The following is a 20,257-nucleotide window of genomic DNA, read 5'->3' on the forward strand; positions in this document are numbered from 1 at the left end:
GCCTGCACAGCATATGGAAAGTTGCTTTGTTGTGTTTCCTTGTCTGAGCAAGCAGATTGAAATGCTCTTCACTTACATAATGCTTTCCCTGTATTTGGGATCATGATGTGGTATATTTTGGGAAGAGAAAAGAAACTAGAACTCTTTCTGCTGTAAATGTGAGTAAAATGAGTTAAGATCATAATATCATCAGTCATGTGGGTGGCATAAAACTGTTCTCACACAAGTACTTCATTGTGCATGAGGTCTGCCTGTGTGACCAAGGCTATAAAGTGGTGGCATCTTATTTCACTGACAGAAATGCACACAAACCATCTAAGGTGCTTGGCATCCTACAAGTGGTGAGAATTCTGTTATGACAAAATAACTTTGGTTCATTGATCTTTCCTAGCCTGTGAAAAACTGGCAGATGTGGAAGAACAAATGAATTTTTGTCATTTCCCATCTGATGGTGGCTGTGTTGAGCTGAGCACATTCTCAGGTTGCATAATTCAGCTGTCCTGCAGATGGTGGATGGGCATTGTTTGAAGGCACGGTTATGGAACAGAGCTCTGTGGACAGCACCATAAAACTCGGTGGGAAAAGGGAACTGCTTGGGAAAGTCAGTGCACACTTGAAGAAGGCACTTGGTGAGCTTTACTTTCAGCACAAACACTGGGCCAGTCCTCCCTTGGGGCAGGGACTCAGAAGCAGTCTTCAGCTTTTGAGTACAGTTAGTAATGTATTGCAAATACCTCCACAGGCTTGCCAGTCCTTCCTGACTCAACTGTGTAGCAACAGGTAGGCATGTTTCAGATAGTGGCATTGCAGCCGCAGGGAGAGAACCATGGTTCTTTTCCTTAACTGATGTCATTGTTGGTATGAAGCACCAAATCAGAAGATAAAAAAGGTGACAGCTTGAGCTGATGACTCTATTACAGGGCATTGCTTTCTAGTGATTTTTTTTCTGCGAGAGTAAAAATAGTTTCTCTACTTATTTTTTATTTAAATATACAGGTTATTACTCAGTTGCACCTCAAGTTAGGAGGAGATGCCTTATTTTGGATAAAACAGTATGTTTTGCAGGACTTACAAATCTGCTGTGAAAATTTACCAGGAGTGCAAAATAAATTTCACCTGTCTTTTCCTTTCTGAATGAATGACATACATATGTATGTCTAGCATTATTGTGCTGCTAGACATACGTATGGTTACATTGAATATTTTTTTATTTGCAATTGAATTGCAGTTAGCACATCAGGAGGAACCTGATATAAGTAATCTAGAAAAGTATAATAAGGAACCTAGAAAAGGCTGTGTAGATGAGTCAGCCTGCAGGATAGGTTTGTTTCTGGAATAAATCATATTTGAGGTTTGTACACCCAGCCATTACTTTTCATTAAATGGAAAAGAAGAAATATATGTTTTCACAAAGTGAAATCTCTTTACTATTATCAGTCTGATGCTTTTCACACACATCCTCACAGAAATACTATTTTTCCCTGCTCTACTTCTACTTCCTTATGCAAATCCTTGCAAATATATCTCTGTCATAGAAAGCCCTTCCCATTTTCACTAGAAAAAGGGCTAATTTCAGGGTATATTGTAGACTGTCCTTTTTGCTGATAGATGTGTTGACTGAAGCCACAGCCACTTGCAGAATGTCCTCTGTGATCTTGAAAAAATTTCAGTCTTCACTCTGTTTCATGTTCATGTTCATGTTGCATCTAAATGCAGTTTGCAGGCTCTTTGGCACAGACGGTATTGGTATTGATATTGGTTAAGCTAGTTTTTCAAAAGCATGCATTTGTAGGAGTTGGATCTTTTTCCCAGTGAAAGGAGCTTAGAAAAGGGTAGCTTTTAGGAAGGTGGCACTTGCTTCCCAAAGATGAGGTCCAAAATTCAAAGCTAAGAAAATCGAAACAAGATGAGGGAAAAACGCTTCCAGTGACAGCCATGGGAGTCCTCCCATGAGACTCACTCTGGCTCATGTGCCTATTGTGACTGAGTGGATGTGTTGAGATGAATTTGTAAGACTGGCTGAAGGATAATCTCAAGTAGCTATAATTTGGGTTTGTTTTGCTTCCACATGCAAAGTAGGGGGGCTTTTCCAGCCACTTGAGAAGAACAGAAAATCCCTCCATCAGCATTTGCTGAAGGGCATGATCAGAAAATAAGATTTGTGGAGCACTGGAAATAGCTTTCCACCAGTCAGCACTCCTAGTCCCGCATCCCTCCAGGAGCCAACAGCAACATGTTTTTTCCAAGTGATCTCAGTGGCTGCTGGGTGGCATGAGGAGTTTTTGTGCCCTGACTGCTGCCATTACTGGTGCTGCTCACTTTTTCTAACCAGTTTTGAACTTAATTTCCTCTGTGTTGCAGTCCAGAAACTTAGCGCAACTTGGAAAGCAGAGGAGCTGATGGTAGGAGGGAACCAAATATGCAACTGGGTTCGTTTGGCATTTTTTTACTGCTTTTCCAAAGAATTTGTGGAGGAAGGGATTGGAGATAATTCTGTGTCCTATTGTCCAGCAAGGAGAATGAAGTGGAGTCCTCTGGGCTTCTGAACTCAGTCCTAAAGGTTTTCTGAATTGGATGCAATTGCTCTACATAAAGTTTTACTCAGTATTTCTTTGTTGGACAGTATAAACCCGGTGCTGTAATACAAACCACCAACCTTTTTATGGAATTTAAAAAGTTATTTTATTTGCATATATATGATAGCACTGGCATAGTGCCTATGACAAGGAGGGGGTACTTCTAAAATACAAACAAAATCCCCTAGCTGTCAGTAGTAGGGATGTTCCTCTGAGGTTTGCTTTCTTTGGGAGGTTTTTTGGTTGGCTTGTTTTGGTTTTTAATTCTGAAAAACAATCTGAAAATATTTTTATTTAAAATAAACTTATTTTGAGACTTCATCCAAATAGCTTGTCTTGTCTAATACTTCTCATTCCTGTTTGAAGGCTGGCTGCAGATGCAGGGTATGCCTGAATAGGACCACAATTTGGAAACAATTTTCTGTGCCCTGTGAGGTCTAAATACTTCAAGAAGCAGGACAATTCAGAGGTGCCGGTTCTGACATAATTTCTTAACCACACAGATACGATTCCACCACTGAGTCGCTGACTTAATAACTTGTGGGTAAAGTCTGCTGTCATACTTTCAACCCTTGTGCCAGTTGGAGTTGCAGTGTTCTGAGAAAGAAGAGAAATTTTGTTGTGTTTTGTGTGCTGTAAGCATTGTCCTAAGCAACAATCATCGCTGTATTCCAGCAGCAGGGAATAAAAGAAGTGGAGAAGGTGACTAAAAAATGTCAAACACAGAGAAAAATCAAAATGTTCTGATTGCATGAATGAGCATATTTCTTCTGATTTATAAAATCAATGCATTTTTCACTTAAGAATTTTTGCTGGGCATCGAAAAAGGAGAATAAGAGTGATGCAAAAGGTCTTTGTCTTTGGAGTAAAAATCTTGTATGTAATTATTTTGAAACTGGAAATCCAGGTTTTAAGCAATGGGAGATTAGAAGGATGTGAGCATGGACTGAGTAGACTGGCTGTGACCTAAGTTATGGAAAAAACAGGTAGCCACATTGTTCATTGCTTGGAATTTGAGTCTTATTTTCATATGGAGTTCCAGATTCTGTCTATGACAGTAATCTTGCCTGGAAATAACAAATGTTTTGACCACAGTCACTGTGGGAGACCAAAGATAAAAGGTTTTTTTGCCTCTAGCTACAAGACAGATGAGGTAAAAGCAGAGAGATGGAGAGAGGGGCAGAGGCAAAGGGGATAGCTTACTGTTGCCTTGATACTTACAGCAGCCTTTCCTTTTGCTGTACAGGAGATATAATTTAATAATAATTGGTAACAGACTGTTGGTGTGCTTATCTCAAACTCTTCAGAGTTTAATTTCTACGTCAGATGTATATGTTTATGTGCTTTTTTCCCACTATAAGTTTGGATTTATAAGCTCAGCATGCTTTTATGTGCATATATAAATAATCTGTGTTGAGACACATATGCAGACACTATATGGGTAAAAATTATAAGCAGACTCTATCTGGAGACAGCCAGAAGAGACAGTGGTAATGAGAAGTGTTTTAATTGCTTGCTATGGTGATATAAATTTCTGCTGATTCCAGAGATACTGTTGGGATAGTGACAGCTTCAGACTGAAAGAGGGTGGGTTTAGATTAGCTATTAGGAAGAAATTCTTTACTGTGAGGGTGGTGAGGCCCTGGAACAGGTTTCCCAGAGAAGCTGTGGATGTCCCATCCCTGGCTGTGTTCAAGGTCAGGTAGGATAAAGCTCTGAGCAACCTGGCTTAGTGAAACGTCTCCCTGCCACTGGTGGGAGGGTTGGAATGAGATGATCTTTAAGGTCTCTTCCAGCCCAACCCATTCTATGTTCCATCATAATCTAGACATTACTGTAGATAATAGATAGGTGTTTCAGTATATTGTAGATAAAAGATAGGTGTTTCAGTAGGCTGTCAGAGGGAATGTGGATGGGGCCGTATATGAGATGGCAGAGAGTTGTGTTGCTGCATTTTGGCAAAAGTACCCATTTGGATGTGAACATGTGCCAAAGCCAAGCTTACCTTCCTGAAGGCATAAGTCTTGTCCCTGCAGTACCCTTCTGATGTTGGCTGTACCTTAGGCTGGGACCTGGTTTTCCCTCCCTCCCTCTGAGGTGCAGGATCTCCTGGCCCCCCAGCATCCTCTCCATACTCACCCTCAGACTGTGTCTTCACACATGCAGCCATCCTCACCAGAGCAGCCTGCTGGGGATGGAAGGAGCAAGAACTGAGAGCAGGCAAGGTGGCACAAGCATTGTTTCTGTCACCAGCCAGAAGGCAGCCTTGCTCCTGAGAGCTGGCAGCACCACAGAAAAGTGAAGCTCAGCACACATCTCCAGTGAAATTGTTAAAAAGGCAGATGGTGACATCTTTTCTGCCATCTTCATCATGCTGCAAGCTGTGAATGGCACTGGTGCTCCAGCATGCTGAGCAGGCAATAGTGAAAATGCAGGCAAAGGGGAAGCCTTTGGTTCCAGTATAAATAGTGTATCTATGTTTTAAATTAAGTCTTATTTTTTAAAACCTTTGTTTTTGAAATTAAGCGAGTTAACATGCTGTGTTAAACATTTCCTTACCTTACATGCACTATGATATAGGAGCTGCTCTCCCCAGCATAGGGACAGTGGCAGCACAAATGTGCATGTTGTGAGAAAAGCCTTCAGGAACCATGTCAATGTGGTCTCCCAGACAGTGCTGTTGAAGCTGTCACACTGCTTTGCTGCTGGTGGCCTTTTCCTCATCTAACTGTTCTCTGGATCATTTTCCTATAATCACTTTGTTGGTTTGCTGTAAAGCTAGAGAATATCCTCTTTTGTATCCATCTCCTGTTAGACAGGGTAAGGAGGAGCAGGCTGAAGAGCATTGAGATTACACAATTAGGCATCCCAACCAAGCCTCTTATTCACAGTGACAGCTTTGACATCAGAAGAGAGACAGCCAGTGCCACCTTTGAAAAAGGATTAGACATGGTTTCTTAGTCTCTTGCCTTTTCTGACTTCTTTTGGAAATTTTTTTTCTACCAACACAGCTGTCCTTGATCACAGATGGGGCCCACATAGGGAGAAGAATGTCTGGTTTGTAATTGGGAGCTCTCTGCTGTAAGCCTTAAGTGGGGGAAAAAAAAGCATTTGTCTTCTCCAAACAAGTCCTCAGCATTTGCTGCATTGCCAAGAGTGAATCCTGTCCTGAAGAGCTATCCTTTGGTTGCTGTGCCTTTTTGATCACAGCAAGGTTGCCTGCTGCTCTGCCTGGACTTTCTGAAGCAGCGTGTTTTGTGATTTCTGGCTTCTGTTTGGTCATGTAGAAAAGAGCCTCTGTGCTGGCTGTGGGAAAGATACAGGTTTTATTTGCAGGTGGAAGTGGAGTCATGTTCACAGCCTGTGGAAGCTGATGAGGTTGCTCTTGAGCAAGGCTATAGTACTATATAAACCTATATAAACTTCTTAACATCGTGTTATCTAGAACTGTGTGACCGCTAAAACAGGAGCTTGTGGTTGGAGCAGAGGAGAAAGGTCAGGAAGGAAATACATGCCCCTAAGTCACATTTATAAATGTGAGAAGGCTCAAGTGGGCGCCTGCTGCTGCTTGAGGCTTGCACAGCAGTGGAAGCATGCTGCCTGGCCCATGGGCACACTAGGACAGGTACAGGTTCAAATGCTGCCAGCTGCCCCACACTCTGCCATTGATCAAGCAACAGAATTTGCCTTTCAGACCTTGATTGTGCCACACTTTTCTCTTCTTCTACTAAATATAGGCAGTTGCTGCATGAGCTCTACCCACAGCTCTTCATCAGTGCTGTTAAAAAAGGAGAGATGGCACTTACATGTCTTTCTCCATTGTTTCCAGCACCCTTCATATGTGCAATTGCTAGATCTCTGCAGAAATACAAATCAGAAGAAGAATTAATTACAGAAGTAGAATATTGCTACCAATATTACCAAAATCTAATGTCTCATATTCTGCTAAAATTAGCTTTTAAGTGACTTTTTAGTGACCAGCTCACACTACAGGTTTTAAATTATTTTAGACCTCTGCATAGTCCTCCTCAAAATTACAATTAGCTCCTGACAAAGTTTTGATCTGCCAGCTCATAACTGCCTTAGGGTTTCCTGAATGACAATGCTTTTTTTTCTTTTTTGCTGGGGTGTCAGTGGGCTGAGATACTCATGCTGTGTTGCACAGCAGGAAAGGAGGTCCAAGGTGGCAGGAATGGCATGTACAATTGCTTGTACAACCTGGAGCTGCTTATACAATCAGTGATGTCAAATGCAGAGCATGGTCGAGCTCCATGAGCTCAATCTGCCTCAGGTCCAGCTACTGAACTGTGGTTCATTCTAGTACTCAAATAAAATACAGCTTGAGTAAGGCTACCAAAAGCCATTTTTAAAATTAGAAATGTTATCATCATTTTGGCCATAGCTCTGGAAAATTAAGGGTTTTGTACTGAAACAGAGCATTGCACTGTTAGAAATAGCATTTACTGAACCCTGATGCCATGAGGATCTCAGGGAGAAAAATTGCCTTAAAGATTGCTGCTGCTGTGGTGCTGTATCTGGCCTTTAGATTCTTTGGGCTCTGCAATACTGTCAGAGCAAGCACAACAAGACCTGAGAGAAAACCTAAGCTGTGAAGAGTCCAGTTTTTAGTCTAAAACAAAACTAATTTAAGCTGATAGATGGCTTCTTTACTCAGTCGCCTGAAAAACTCTTGGCAAACACAAGAATCACAATTACAGAATCCTTGTAAAAATGATGAATCCATTCTGCTTGCACCCAGTAGGTTTTTGGCTCTTTGAGTACACTCTTTCAGATTGCCAAACTGATTGTCTCTCAACACAATTGTAACACAAAAAGCTATTTCATTCCTCCTGGTGAGCTGCCTCAGCATCCCTCACTTGCACAAGTTTCAATGAAATCAAATTCACCTTCTAAAGTCTGTGTGTACTGTGACATAAAAGATAGGAGTGCCCACTTGAAATTCAGACTATATAGAATGAAAAGCCACTGGTGTATCAAAGAATAACTATTTCAGCTAAGATAGAGGGGGAAAAAGGTCATTAAATGCCCTGTAAAATTGGCAATTCTTAAATTGCAATTCTTCCATGCTAAACAACTGTAAAATCTGTTTTTTAGTTCAAATATTGTCTGGCAACATTTGTTCCTTAATTAGGTAGGCAAATGATCTAATATTTGAATCCAATTTATCTGTAGATAGGAAGAGACTGGCGATAAATGCTTTCAGATGGAACACAGCAGCATTCGGGTGCTCTGGAATGCTTCTTTATTGTTAATTAAAATTAATCTGTTGTAGCATAGCTTGGTCATTCTCTATTTTTTCCTCTGTGAATTAGACTGGAGTCTGACCTCTGAGACTCTTTAATTAACATTTAAGACTCAAGTAGTTCAAATAATTTTTTCAATAGAGTCTCAACCTGTATTTGGTAAAGATAACAGATGCCCCATACCTTTAATAAAGGTTCCACTTTGCTGGACAATAGTTCTTACTCTATTTCAAATGATCTCATTTTTTAAGATCTTTTAAGTACATTGGTTTTGTTTTGTCATTTAGATTTGTTGTCTTATGGCGCCTTTTAAATTGGATCCAGCTATTAGCAAAATGTACTAATTTTCCCTGAAGCTAGACTCCCATTCTGCAAACCAAAAGCTTAGTAAAGTCTAACTTTTTTCTCCCTTTAAGAAAGGCATGGTTTAAATTACTTGTTTTCTAAATCTTATGGGTAGACCTCAGAAGTAATTTTTTTTTTTTTTTGCTTGTATGCAAGTCTGAGAATTGGACTTAGTTATCCTTAAGGGTTCCTTCCAACTTAGCTGTGATTCTGTGAGATTCTGTGATTCATGTGAGGAAAGGCCAAAGAATTGAGTTTATTCAGCCTGGTGAAGAGAAGGAGTGACCTAATTGTGGCCATCTTGTACCTGAAGGGAGTCTGTAAGAAAGATAGAGAGGGACTATTTGCAAGAGTATATAGTGACAGGACAAGGCATTAAACTGAGAGTAGCCTTAGATTAGATATTTGAAAAACTTCTTTACTCTGAAAGTGGATAGATGCTCGAACAGGTTTCCCATAGAAATTTCCCCTGGTGTGGAAAGTGCCCCATCCAAGACCAAGGCTGCATGGGGCTTTGAGCTACCTGATCTAGTGGAAGGTATCCCTGCCATGGTAGGAGGGTTGAAACTGCATCATTCTTAAAGTCCTTTTCAACACATTCCATTCTGGGATTCTATGATTCTGTGATTGTGTGGGCCAGGGGAGAATAACATGGATTACGCAAAAGAATTTATCACCTGGGTCAGAAACAGTAAGTATCTCTTTAATTTAAGACATGTTCAAAATATATTTTAAAATATTTTTTTCTCAGTTATGTATGTCACTGGGAGCTTTTCTTTTGAAAGTCAAGCCATCTATTTGGTACCTTACATGGCTTTAGTCTGTCAGCTTCAAGCACCATCTCCCAAAAGGTCTTGGCCCAGGTTGTTAAAGGGATTGCCTTAGAGCTGGATTATTAGAATATTTTATGTAATTTTCCCCCCCCTCAAATAATCTCATGCAGCAGCTTGCATTGTCTGAAAACAGAGCAAGCAAAATTTTGCTCTTTGTATCTTCCATTGAGTTGTCTAAATGCAGGTATTTTTGAGTTACAAATACTATTGTGCAATACTGTGTATTTTTCTTTAAATCAAATTAAAAGATATTATGAAGCTCCTGGAATTATTTGTATAAGCTGCTGCTCCCATATTTGGGACTCTGCTGTCTGGCAGTAGCATCCCTTCACGATGTTTCCTGTAGGTACGTGCCAATACCTAGATCTCAATGTTGTTGGTACTTGTGAAAATTAAATTTTGTACCTGAGACACTGAATCTCTCTGTCTTCGTGTTACTGGACTGTGCCTCAGAAATACACTACTAATATGAGTATTGCATTGCAAAACACACAGTTACAAACTTCATTTAGCTTAAAAAGCTGGCGGTGGAGAGGCCTCCACCATCTCCAAAAGCAGAGTGGGAGGACAAAACAATTTCCAAGCAATGAGGGTCCATCCACAAGGAGCCTGAGGTGTCAGCACGCCTCCATCACTCCTCTGACCTACTTTTCCCCATCCTTGGGAGGGCCAGCCATCAGTCCTGGACTTGGGAGGACAGCTCTCACCCTGGTATTGCAGGCTGCAAAAATAAATTTCAATTCCAATATCAGCATGTGGGTCCTTGCAGCTGCCAAACCAGTAAGAGTGTGTGTGTGTGTGGGTGGGTGAGCAGTTAAAGGTGTTGCTTCAGATCCAACAAAGTCCTCTGTGCTTTCTGCCAGCAATAACAGGATGGATTGCTGTAAATTACTTTTCAGGTTTAGTTTATATTGTTTATGGTGTAACCAGCCAAAAGGACATATGCTGTGAATCTCTGAACTGTAGAAGAGCACAGGGAAACATACAGAGAGAAAACTGCGAGAGGACTAATGAATTCTTATTTTTGCCATTGAGTATTTGCTCCTGGGAGGAAAAGAAAAGCCAAGAAGAGCATGCACAGGATGTGGTATGGTTAGCCCAGTCCAACCACAAGCAACTTGGTTTTCTAAATTTCCTTTTGAAACTGTTTTGTTGAAAGTGCCTGTTCGCATATGACTCATTCATTAATTAGGCGTGAAGCTGTGGGGCCCATTTTACTCTTGTCTCTCTAAGTATTGGATGAGACGCTGGGAACTGGTTTTTTTTTTTTTTGGACCCTACCCTTATGTGACTAAAATTCTTATGTTTGTGGAATCAGCCTTAGGGCTATGGAGTATCATAGAAAAATTCCTTCTTTATAGTTCATGTGTCTGAGAAACTGTTCTAGCTGCAGTTTGGGCAGCACGGCTCTCTACACAACATATGGCACAGGAGGCAGGATATATTTCAGTCCACATTGTGCAAGAGCCCCCTGCCCCTCTTGCACTCGGAGCCAGCTTTGGTTTCTGTGCTCTGCTTCCTGGGGTCTTGCACAAGGCAGAGAGCAGGGCTGACTGAGCTGGTTTCACAGGCCCTTCAGCAGACATTGGCTCTCCTGCAGTTTGCACGGTGGGCAGCCTGAGGAATTCCCTGAGAGAATATTCCCTGCCACGGGAATATTTGGGGCAGACAGGAGGCAAATGTGTAATCTGAGGAGAAGAGGCATGCTGTTCCTGCCCCAGCTGGCAAAGTGCCAGCGTTTCAGGTCTGGGAATGTGCTGGGATTTGTACTCACCCTGGGAAAGAAAGGGAAAAAAGCAAAAGAGAGAAAGAAAAGAGTGTGTTGTCTCAGATCTCACTCAACAAATAAATATTTTTCCTTTTAACTATTTGAATAAATGTTGGTTGCCAAGGACAGAAACCATATGGAGGAAGGAACAGTTAAGGGAATAGGCATAGGTTAGTTCTGTGTTTTCCAAAGCCATCAGAACTCGGATGCTTAGGCCATGATGCAGTGTCAGTCATACGTGATGTTAATATGTCAGGAAGTAAGACTACATGAATGCTTTCACAGAGAGAACTTCTCTACTGCTCTCGATGCAGCTACAATGGTTGCACCAAGAAAGGTGTTTTGGGGACAAACTGGCTTCTGTGCTCTTTCAGCCAGGTCCCTACTTGTTATAAAGAGTACTCAGAAATGTAGGCCCTTAAGTCTTGTGACTCCACCTCTACATCAATAAATACTTTAACAACTGCAGGGGAAATAACAGCTCCACCAGGAGGTATGAAGACAGCCCCATCCCTGCTGTTAAAATATTCTCACTGAAGGCACAGTTTGAGGTCATGAGCAGCCACAGAAGCTGCACCTGATTGCCTACCTCCTGGGTAAGTGCTGTAACTGCTGGATCATGAGATGTAGAAGAGCAGTGATCCCAGGAGGGGACAACAGAACCTTTCTCCTCCTCATGTTTCTCCTCGTTGCTATCAGAATACATTAGGAATTCTGTTTGAACTGTTTGTTATATATGGAAAAATCTGTGGAGTAAAGTGTACCTACAGTCTTTTAAATGTGTTTATATTGTTTGCTTAAGTCATCTTACAGATAGGAGAGGTGTATAGTTAAGTTTTGATTTTGGGTAGTTTCATCTGGGCAAGGAGCTGCTTGGTGCTGAGAAACACCCTGTAACAAAGCTGGATTGCCTGGGAAGATTTCCTGGAGAAACATTTAGTGTCTCCTGAGAGAAGCAGCAGCTGGGTAGGGTTTTGAAGGTCTGCCTTATGAATATGGGCATCTACAGCAAAGTGAGTTGAATCTTGGAAAGCCATTTCTTTTGTAGATTTAGCTGTTGTTCCACTAGCAGGAATCCTAGCAGCTGCTATTTTTTTTTTGCTATATTCAGCAAAAAGCTGTAAGAGACAGCAGTTATTCCCTATCATGCTGTAGCCATAGATTTAGTATCTTTCAAAGCAGTGAGTGCAAAATCCACCCAGCCCCAAAACAGTTTTTTGTTTTCCTAAGGTGTCTTCAAACTATTTTGTATAAGGGGTCAGCTGAAAAGAGGTATCAAGTGCACAGGACATGTGGGCATTTATCACTTGTTATTATGCTAATAGGATTGACATCTAATCTAATGTAATTCTTTGAAATTTTTTCCAGAGCTAAAAAATTGGCAGGGACTAGGATGAAAAGGAAATTATTTTCAAAACCTTATTTCCAAAAGCAACAGTATCTTTTTCCCCATGCTCCCTTTCTGTCTTCAGTTCTCAATGTCATCACTACATCTGATATTCAGAGAAAGGTTCATATTCAGCTACTTGATATAAGCACAATTTGGACTCAGTTTCGAAAACTACTAAAACTCCTAACATTTCACTCTTACTATGAAAGGTGATTTTCATTAGGTGCCCTGTCTTTAAAAAGATTACCATCTTTTTAAAGATGGTAAGAGAAAAGGCTGAAACAGAAGCATTGGGAGTTATTCCACTTAACTGTTTTTCTTTACTATCAGTGCTGCATTGCTAATGGATATAAAACATTAGGCTTACCACTGCCTGCAATCAGGAAAGCCTTACTGGAAAGTAAGATGACACTTAGGCCACAAGAGTGGCTAAGAACAAAGTGAAAAATGTAAAGACAACACACATGTAATTCATGTTCACACTACTTAAGTAAAAACATTTTTTCAGTTGTAATTTGCTTGAAAACTTTGTTACAGTGTGTCAATTACTGTTTTTATCAATGTGCATTGGTAGAACAGCATGACAGCTTATTAAATGCAGATGAATTTTAAATGCTTAAGAATGTGCTTAAAATCTGTTAGTAGCAAAACTGGTTCATTTAAGTGAAAGCTCTCTGTTTCATGGGTTGATATCTAACTTTTATCCTTTTGGCATGGATTTAATATTGGTACAGAATTACATTTAAGCCTTTTTATCATGTGTATGATGCACCTATATAGGGGATATTATCAGTTATATTTTGTGGTTTCTCCAGACCTTTGTAGTGGTAATCTGTTTCCTGCCACCCCCCTTTTGACACTATGAAAGAAATAACCTCTAGCCTAACTTAAAAGGAAGAAAGTCAAGACTGGAAACAGTGGCAGTGAAGATGCTGCAGATGTGTGCCTGGATCTGGGTTAGTTTCTAGCACCAAATCAGGAGTTTGTCTTTGAGCATCCTGGGTTTCTGAAGCCCAGGCTGAGGGGTGCAGAGTTCTGGCTCCTCTGTCCAGCTGACTGACTTGTCAGGCTGCAACCTGCCAAAAGACACAAACCCCACAAAGATGAAAAAGCCAAACTGGTACAGATATATTATCAACACTCAGACAAAATACAAGGGTTTATTTGTTTGTTTTTACTGAGTTTTATTTTTCTTCTGAAAGGTTCGTCATCGGTGGTGTGAACTTGTCATTAAACACAAATATGAGCCTGGGTATGGAGACATTGAGAGATTCCTTAGAGAGGATCAGGTAAGTTACATTTAATTAGCATTTTGAAAACAATCAACTTTTTAACACCCTTATGCTGTAATTAAAAAAAAAAATAGTATATCTTCTTGCTGCAGTTTATCAAAAACTTGGCTGTGTATTCATCTTTTTCTTCTGTGGGCATCTAAACATTTAGTTTAGGGAAGCCACTTAGGGTAGGGGTATTCAACACCACCTAAACCTAAAGACTACTTATCTTCTGTCAAGTGGGGAAATAGGATAGAATTCCTCCTCTCCTTGCATTTTATGCAAGCCAGAGGTATGAGTGATGCTAGGAAGATACTTCTCAGAAGTTTCCTTTTGCAGGATGAGGAAGGTAAGTGTGGCTGTGAATGTCAGTGCAAGTGTGGGATAGGTGCAAAGCAGTCAGTGGTGTGGTAACTTTAGTTTTGAAGATGACAGCCAGAAGTAGTATAGCACATCCAGGGAATGCTAGCCCCTCCATGGGTAGGAACATGGAAAGAGAGGAATGTGAAGGCATTAAAAGGCTGGACATACATGATTCCCTTACCATGGCCTTATATTTAGGCCACTGTGAACTTAGAATTCTGATTGCACCTCTGTCTTGTTCTTTTTCTATTTTCCCTTTTATTTATCTTTATTCACTATGAGCCCTATAAAATTGAGATATTCACTGCCTAGGATGAATTTTAAATATTTCAATATATGTTACAAAATAGAAAATGGTGAAGATACATCAAAATCTAGGCAAGATATTAATGTCTTTACCTTTTATGATGACAATGAACAGAGCTATTTACAGCCAATGAGGATTTTCTGCTTTCAGGCAACAAAGCACAACTGAATTATTGCAGTTTGTCATGTGTTCTTCTAGCTCGGAAGTATACCTCCTATTTATATCTAAGCCAATGAACGGGCCCCAGAGCTCTTGGCAAGCTCTGTATTAAAACAAATAAACAAAAAAGGACATAAAATAACATTATTTCATAAGGAGTTACGTGGATTGTGCATATTTATATTCTATGAAAGGATGGAGATAACCACCAGCAGAACCTGGGCATTTGGGGTTCAGGAAACCCTTGAGTTGATAAAACCATACAGAATTGCATTCTATTTGGAATAGCTATTATGTCAAATAAAGACATTTTCTGCAGTGTAGGGAAATAATTTTTTGCAACTTTTTAATGTAATCTTCATTTCATTTACTTCAGCAGTGCATACAGTTAATGGCACAACAAGCTTCTGGTGTGATTAGTACTTGGAGCAGTTGCATGTCTGTACTGATCATGTAATGTGGCATTTTTAAAAGTCTGGGGGAAAAGGCAAATGGACTGTTTAAATCCTTTGAAGTTCTACAAAACTCTAGTGTGTTTACTGCATATAAATATTTAGACCTAGGGGAGAGTTATTAATGCTGGGTAGAGAAGATACTTCCTATAGTAAGAAAATGTCACCATTTAAAAAATTCTCAATGAGAGCCCAGCTCCAAGGCCATTTGTGTGGCTGCCAGACCTTGGTGCAGCTGCAAACCCTGGAAATCTGAGGTTTTCGTTCTCTTGGTGTCACAGTATGCTTAGAGAATTGGCAAGGAGTCTGTCAGGTTCCTGCCAGTCTGGGACTTTCTCCTTTTACTTCTGTCGTTTTTAAATTTTAAATGTCTCTTCTGGCTGAAGGGGTTTTTAAGGCTTACCAGCCAATGCTAGAAATTTCAGGGAATAGCATTAAAAATTATATTTTCTCAATGCTGTCCAAATTTTTCTGCTCCTGCAAGTCCAAACAGTAACTGTAAAAGTCAGCATGCTAAGCTGCCAATATTTTGTCACTTATGTAAACCTATTTTGGTAAGTGCAGTTTAACATTTACTGAATTCTTGTAATTAGCTGGAAAAAATGTATCATCAGAAAAAAAAAAGACAATCTCCTATAAGTTTCCTGTTAAGTTAGCCAGAGCTTTGTTGGCAGTGGTCAAAGGGGCCCAGATCTCCTCACAGGAGCCCCATTACCTTTTTTTATAGCTGCTATGTCCAGAATAAATGGTTAGAAAAAGCCTGCCTTCATACCCAACCAGAACTTATGCATGTTAAACTGTATCTCTGATATAAAGGGAGTCAAACACAGATGTGACCATATTCAGTTAATGTCCTGTTACAGAATTGCCAAATGGGAATTTTAAAGCGGAGTACTTCAGTTTTTGTTCATGGATGTGTGAGTAAACATGACAATTGGAAAGAAAATGTGTATCCTGTTGAAGGAAGGAGAAGCTTTTTTCTTAAGGGGCATTTGGAAAAAAATCAGATAGTTGGTAAAGTATTCAACTTGAACAGTGGCAAGGGAAGTGGAGTGAGGAATGATATTCTTGTCATGCCATAACACAAAATTCTTACATTAATAATCTGTTTTTGCAGAGTCAACACAGCATATAGACAAGCGTCCTTACGCTAAAGAGACACAGAGAAAATTAGTTCTTCTGGGGGAGAGAATAGACATTAGAGAGTAAATGGTATTTTCTGTGTTTTGGATTGTCTGTTTTGTTTCATTTTTAGTTTAAATGAATACTAGAGGGTCAGTGACAAAAACCCAGCTAACTAGTTATTACTGGTGGTAGGACACTTGTGTGTTATGTTCCTCTTTCAGGCTATGGGTGTGTATCTCTATGGTGAATTAATGGTGAATGAAGATGCAAAACAGCAAGAACTTGCACGGAAATGCTTTGCTGCAGCACAAGAACATATGGATGCATCCTCAGCCAAAGTGGTGGCAGAGATGTTATTCTGAAAAGGTGATTTTTCATTTTAATCCTAACACCCTGATTTTGCTTCATATAGAAAGAATATGCAGAGCTCAGTGAACGTGGTAAACTATGGCATACCATACAACTTGTGGCTGCTTAGGCTGAGAAATAACTCTTGTTATATATCTTGTTGGCTTGTTTTTTTTTTTCTTTTTCTTAAGCCCAGCAGCGGGAGCAGTGAGTTACATACATGTAGGCATAGCTGGAGAACGTGGAGAATGGCTTTGTTGTAATGGACTGTACAAGAGGCAACTGTAAGTCCAAATGGCCAAAGAAGGCCAGGCTCTGCCTACAGTTGTTTCCCATCCTGTATTCCTAACTCTGCTTACAAAAATTTCAATTGTGCTAGGACCATTTCTGTTTAATAGAGCTGCATGTTGACTTGACAGGCAGCATAGTCTTTGAAAAAAGCCTGCTCCCACAGTGGAAATATGAAACTGTGGACTTGGAAGCAAATATCATGTGAGAACAAGCTGATAATTCATTTTTTTTGTGTTAAGGGTATGGAGGTTTTGAAGATTGATTATGAGGTAAGAAAAGTAGCCTTAACAGGAAGAAGCTAGCTTGTTTATGAAATTAAAGGAGAGGAATCACCAGAAAAAGCAGAATTGCAAAAATATTTATGGAATGATGATTGCCATAGGCTATAAATTTGCAAAGATACTTTCCAATTCTCTGTCTGAGCAGTTGGAGGTAGCCTTACAGTGTCTGCACATGCATGTTTAATGTATAACCCATTAAGATTTGTATGAAAGTTTCTTAGAGTACAGCATTTTTGGTTAAACATATAACTCATCCGACAGATTGATTGCTGTGGTTGTTCACAAACTTTACAGCTCATTTGTGGTATCAAAATTCAGGCTTCTAATTTAGCAAAAAAACATTGTCACCTAATTGATACCAAGCAAAAATCTTAATTTTCTTCTGTTCTAGCAGTACTAGAACTGTGAGTTCCGCTTGATTTTGTAGTGGTTTTTTTGCTATGTTTATATGAAATATAACCAATGACAGATACTATGAAAGCAAGTGTGATTATGAAAAGCCATGTTGTTCTTCTGTATAGACAAGAACTGTGCCTGCCAAGAAAACTTTTTGGGAAAGGTGGATCAGACTGTAGAGTGGCAGGATATCAGTGGTGGGGTAGGAGAGATACCTTTTAAAAGAGAGCTTGAGAGACTCTTTCGTGTACCCCCAATTATCAGGGACTCATAGGAATTTGAGTTACGTTCAACAGTTCTTAATCTTAATCTGGTAGGTGTCTTCAAGTGTCTGAAGGCCAGAAACAATAAAATCAAAATTTCTACAAGTTTCTGATGGTAAGTATCTACCACAGGAAAATTACATGGTATGCAGGTGTTAGCAATAGTCTAGAATTACCCCTTTGACTTTACAGACAGATTGGAAGTGCATGGTTAGCTATTACAGAAAACCTAAAGGTATTGAGTACAATATTCTGTGTAACTGCATAGCTTTCTTTTAATGTTATGGCTGTTTGGGTTCCTGGCATGATGATTTGTGACTTAAGATTAAAATCACATTGCCAGGGATTACCACGCAGCCATGACCACAGCTGCTAGCATGAAACTCACCATTAACAGTCTGATGGGTGCACAGCGTGGAATCCTCTCCATCTATCAAAAAAACAAACAAAAACCACACATACACAAACAAAAAAAAAAAAAAAAAATAGAGAGAGAGGGAGAGAGAAACAAGCCCCCAAACCCACCAAAAACAGAGGAAAGCAGCAGAGCATCATGGAAGAACCTCCTCCGAAAACTATCTCTGCTGAGACCAAGATCTCTCTGGTGAGGTGCAGAGCTTAGCTGATTGGTGAACAGTGATTGTTTTCCTCTTTGTTCACAGTGGCTAAGTTCTGCACCTGAAGAGAAGGGAGAGGAGACTCTCTGCAGGGCAGGGAGCGTTTGCTGGCTGAGATCCTTTGCTGCTGAACGGGCAGATTTGTGATGAATGCATGTGTCCGAGGCTCAGTGTATGGAGAGTAAGAGGCAGAGGCAACCTGGGAAGGACTAAAGACTTAGTTTTAGTTGAGAATAAACAATGCTCCTTAAGTTCTCAGTCTGATTGCAAATGTAAGGCATTGCCTACAGTAATTTGGTTACCATGCTTTCCTAAAGGTCAGAGGAAATAACGTTTGTGACTTTTAACCTGAAATTGTCAATAAAGATTTTGTTTTCTCTTTAATGGATACTGTCATGATCCTCTGTGAGCTAAGTTGTAGCTTAGCACTGTGTGTTGTTTGCAGGAAATGGTGGCAGCTCCAGTCGGAAACAACTTACAGCTGCTGCTGTTGTTCCAGGCTGTTGATGGACCCGTCCTCCGGTGCCTACTGAGCTGATATCAGTTCTGATTTTACACACTGGCTCAGTTCAGCAGGAACAGGAGTCGAGCCCTAGAGCAAAAAACAAGATGTACCTTTTCTAAGAGCCTTTGAGAAATGTTGTTGCTGTTCTCTCTCAAAAATGAATCAGTACACCTTATGTCCTGATGTTAGACACTAAATGGCCTAAGGTGGAAAAGCTACCTCAGTACTGTTTAAGAGGACTGTTGGCTAAAGATGAGAAGGTATGTGGATATGTAGCACATCACACAGTATTGCTCTGGTAACTTGCCTCCAACATTATTTTCAGAGAAACCTGGTAATAACCAAGAGAGTTAGTGCTTCCATCGTGGATCCTGTCTTCTCCAGACCTTGTTGTGGTAGCTTTAGGAAACTAAAGAGATCATTGTTAACTCTGTAGCTACAGTTAGACTCTACTGGTAACCTAAAATATAACTCAATTTGGAAAGCTGGGGCAATCAAGAATGCAGAGATATTCCTTCGTTGTGACAGAGTAATAACTTTAAACGCTGTTTCCGTTGCAGGAAAGATCACAGACAACTCTTTTAATAGATCTTCTGCTAAACCCCGATGGTACTAGGATTTCATTGACCCAGGACATCAAAGGAAGGATTATGTGACTGCTAAAACAATCAGCTGACAGAAATATTTACCTTTCTGTATTTCTAGAGGTCCACTGTAACTGAGAACACAGGAAAACTACACACACACGTGTTACTCTGGCTCTAGGTAATTCTTTGATACAAGAATTTTGGGATTTATCCTTGTGCTTTGGTAATACAATCATTCTGGTTTGCAGATGCCAAAGATTCTTGATTTGAACAACTGTATTAATTTGGGCATTCTGAAAATGGATGGAACTGTATTGTGTACTTAAAATTTTGTTTGTAACTTCTATGTCATATTTATAAAACCTCAGTGTGAAATCAGCAGGGGCTGGGGTGGGGCTCGTAAGATTAGATAGAAGCAGAAATAAACTGTGGAAAGTTACCTGCCATCATCCTGGTGATGCAATGGGACTGAAGAGAAAACAAAGATCATCATGCTCTCTCTGTCACGTTTAGGTTAAATTTTACTAGAAGTGTCAGACCTCCCATTTTCTGAAAGTGTCTTTCATACCCTTGTGATATTTATTTTGCAATGATATCTCAAGTGTATCCTTTCCTGATCAATGAATCTCTACATTTTTAGAAGACATCTTAATTGTTCCTTTCAGAGAGTAAGAATTTAAACCACAAAAATCTGTGAACCTATTTCTCTTGTACTCTATTGTTTTATATCAAATCCTCTTTGATAATAATAAAATTATAAAAAAATTTTTTTTGCAAGTATAAATAGTCTTTCCATTGCACTGTGGTTCAACATTATTTTAAAAACATGGGAAGAAGAATTACTTCATTCCTTCTTTTGCAACAGGAGGAAAGAACCTGGAACTCATTACTTAAGGGATGTTAATGAGAAAAAATAAATGGGGTACTTTTTAAAAGTTCTTAGAATCTAAAGTAAAAGCCTGCCTCAACATTGTCTTCAGTACAAAGAGTACAGTTCCTTTTCACGTCACCACATTTTCTAACCTCCCCCTTTGCAGGCATAGTGTCAAAACCTGAATTAAGGGACACTCAGCAAGTTCTTTCAAATGCAGCAAGAGTTAGGAAATTGTCCAA

The 20,257-nt window shown here is 39.9% G+C and overlaps 1 protein-coding gene across 4 annotated transcripts in view; it reads left to right on the top strand.

Moving 5' to 3' along the window:
• The window catches only part of AOPEP (aminopeptidase O (putative)), a 185,159-nt gene extending 165,238 nt beyond the window's left edge, over window positions 1–19,921 (top strand). For all 4 annotated transcript variants that reach the window (XM_036403072.2, XM_036403070.2, XM_036403073.2 and 1 more), the window contains 3 exons: window positions 13,379–13,465; window positions 16,078–16,222; window positions 19,118–19,921. In XM_036403072.2, coding sequence (XP_036258965.1) covers window positions 13,379–13,465; window positions 16,078–16,218 — 228 coding nt within the window. In that variant the 3' untranslated portion in view covers window positions 16,219–16,222; window positions 19,118–19,921. The remainder of the gene's footprint in view (window positions 1–13,378; window positions 13,466–16,077; window positions 16,223–19,117) is intronic.
• The last annotated feature ends 336 nt before the right edge of the window (window positions 19,922–20,257 follow it).

Source organism: Molothrus ater, chromosome Z (assembly GCF_012460135.2).
Source record: "Molothrus ater isolate BHLD 08-10-18 breed brown headed cowbird chromosome Z, BPBGC_Mater_1.1, whole genome shotgun sequence".
Taxonomy (NCBI): Eukaryota; Metazoa; Chordata; class Aves; order Passeriformes; family Icteridae; genus Molothrus; species Molothrus ater.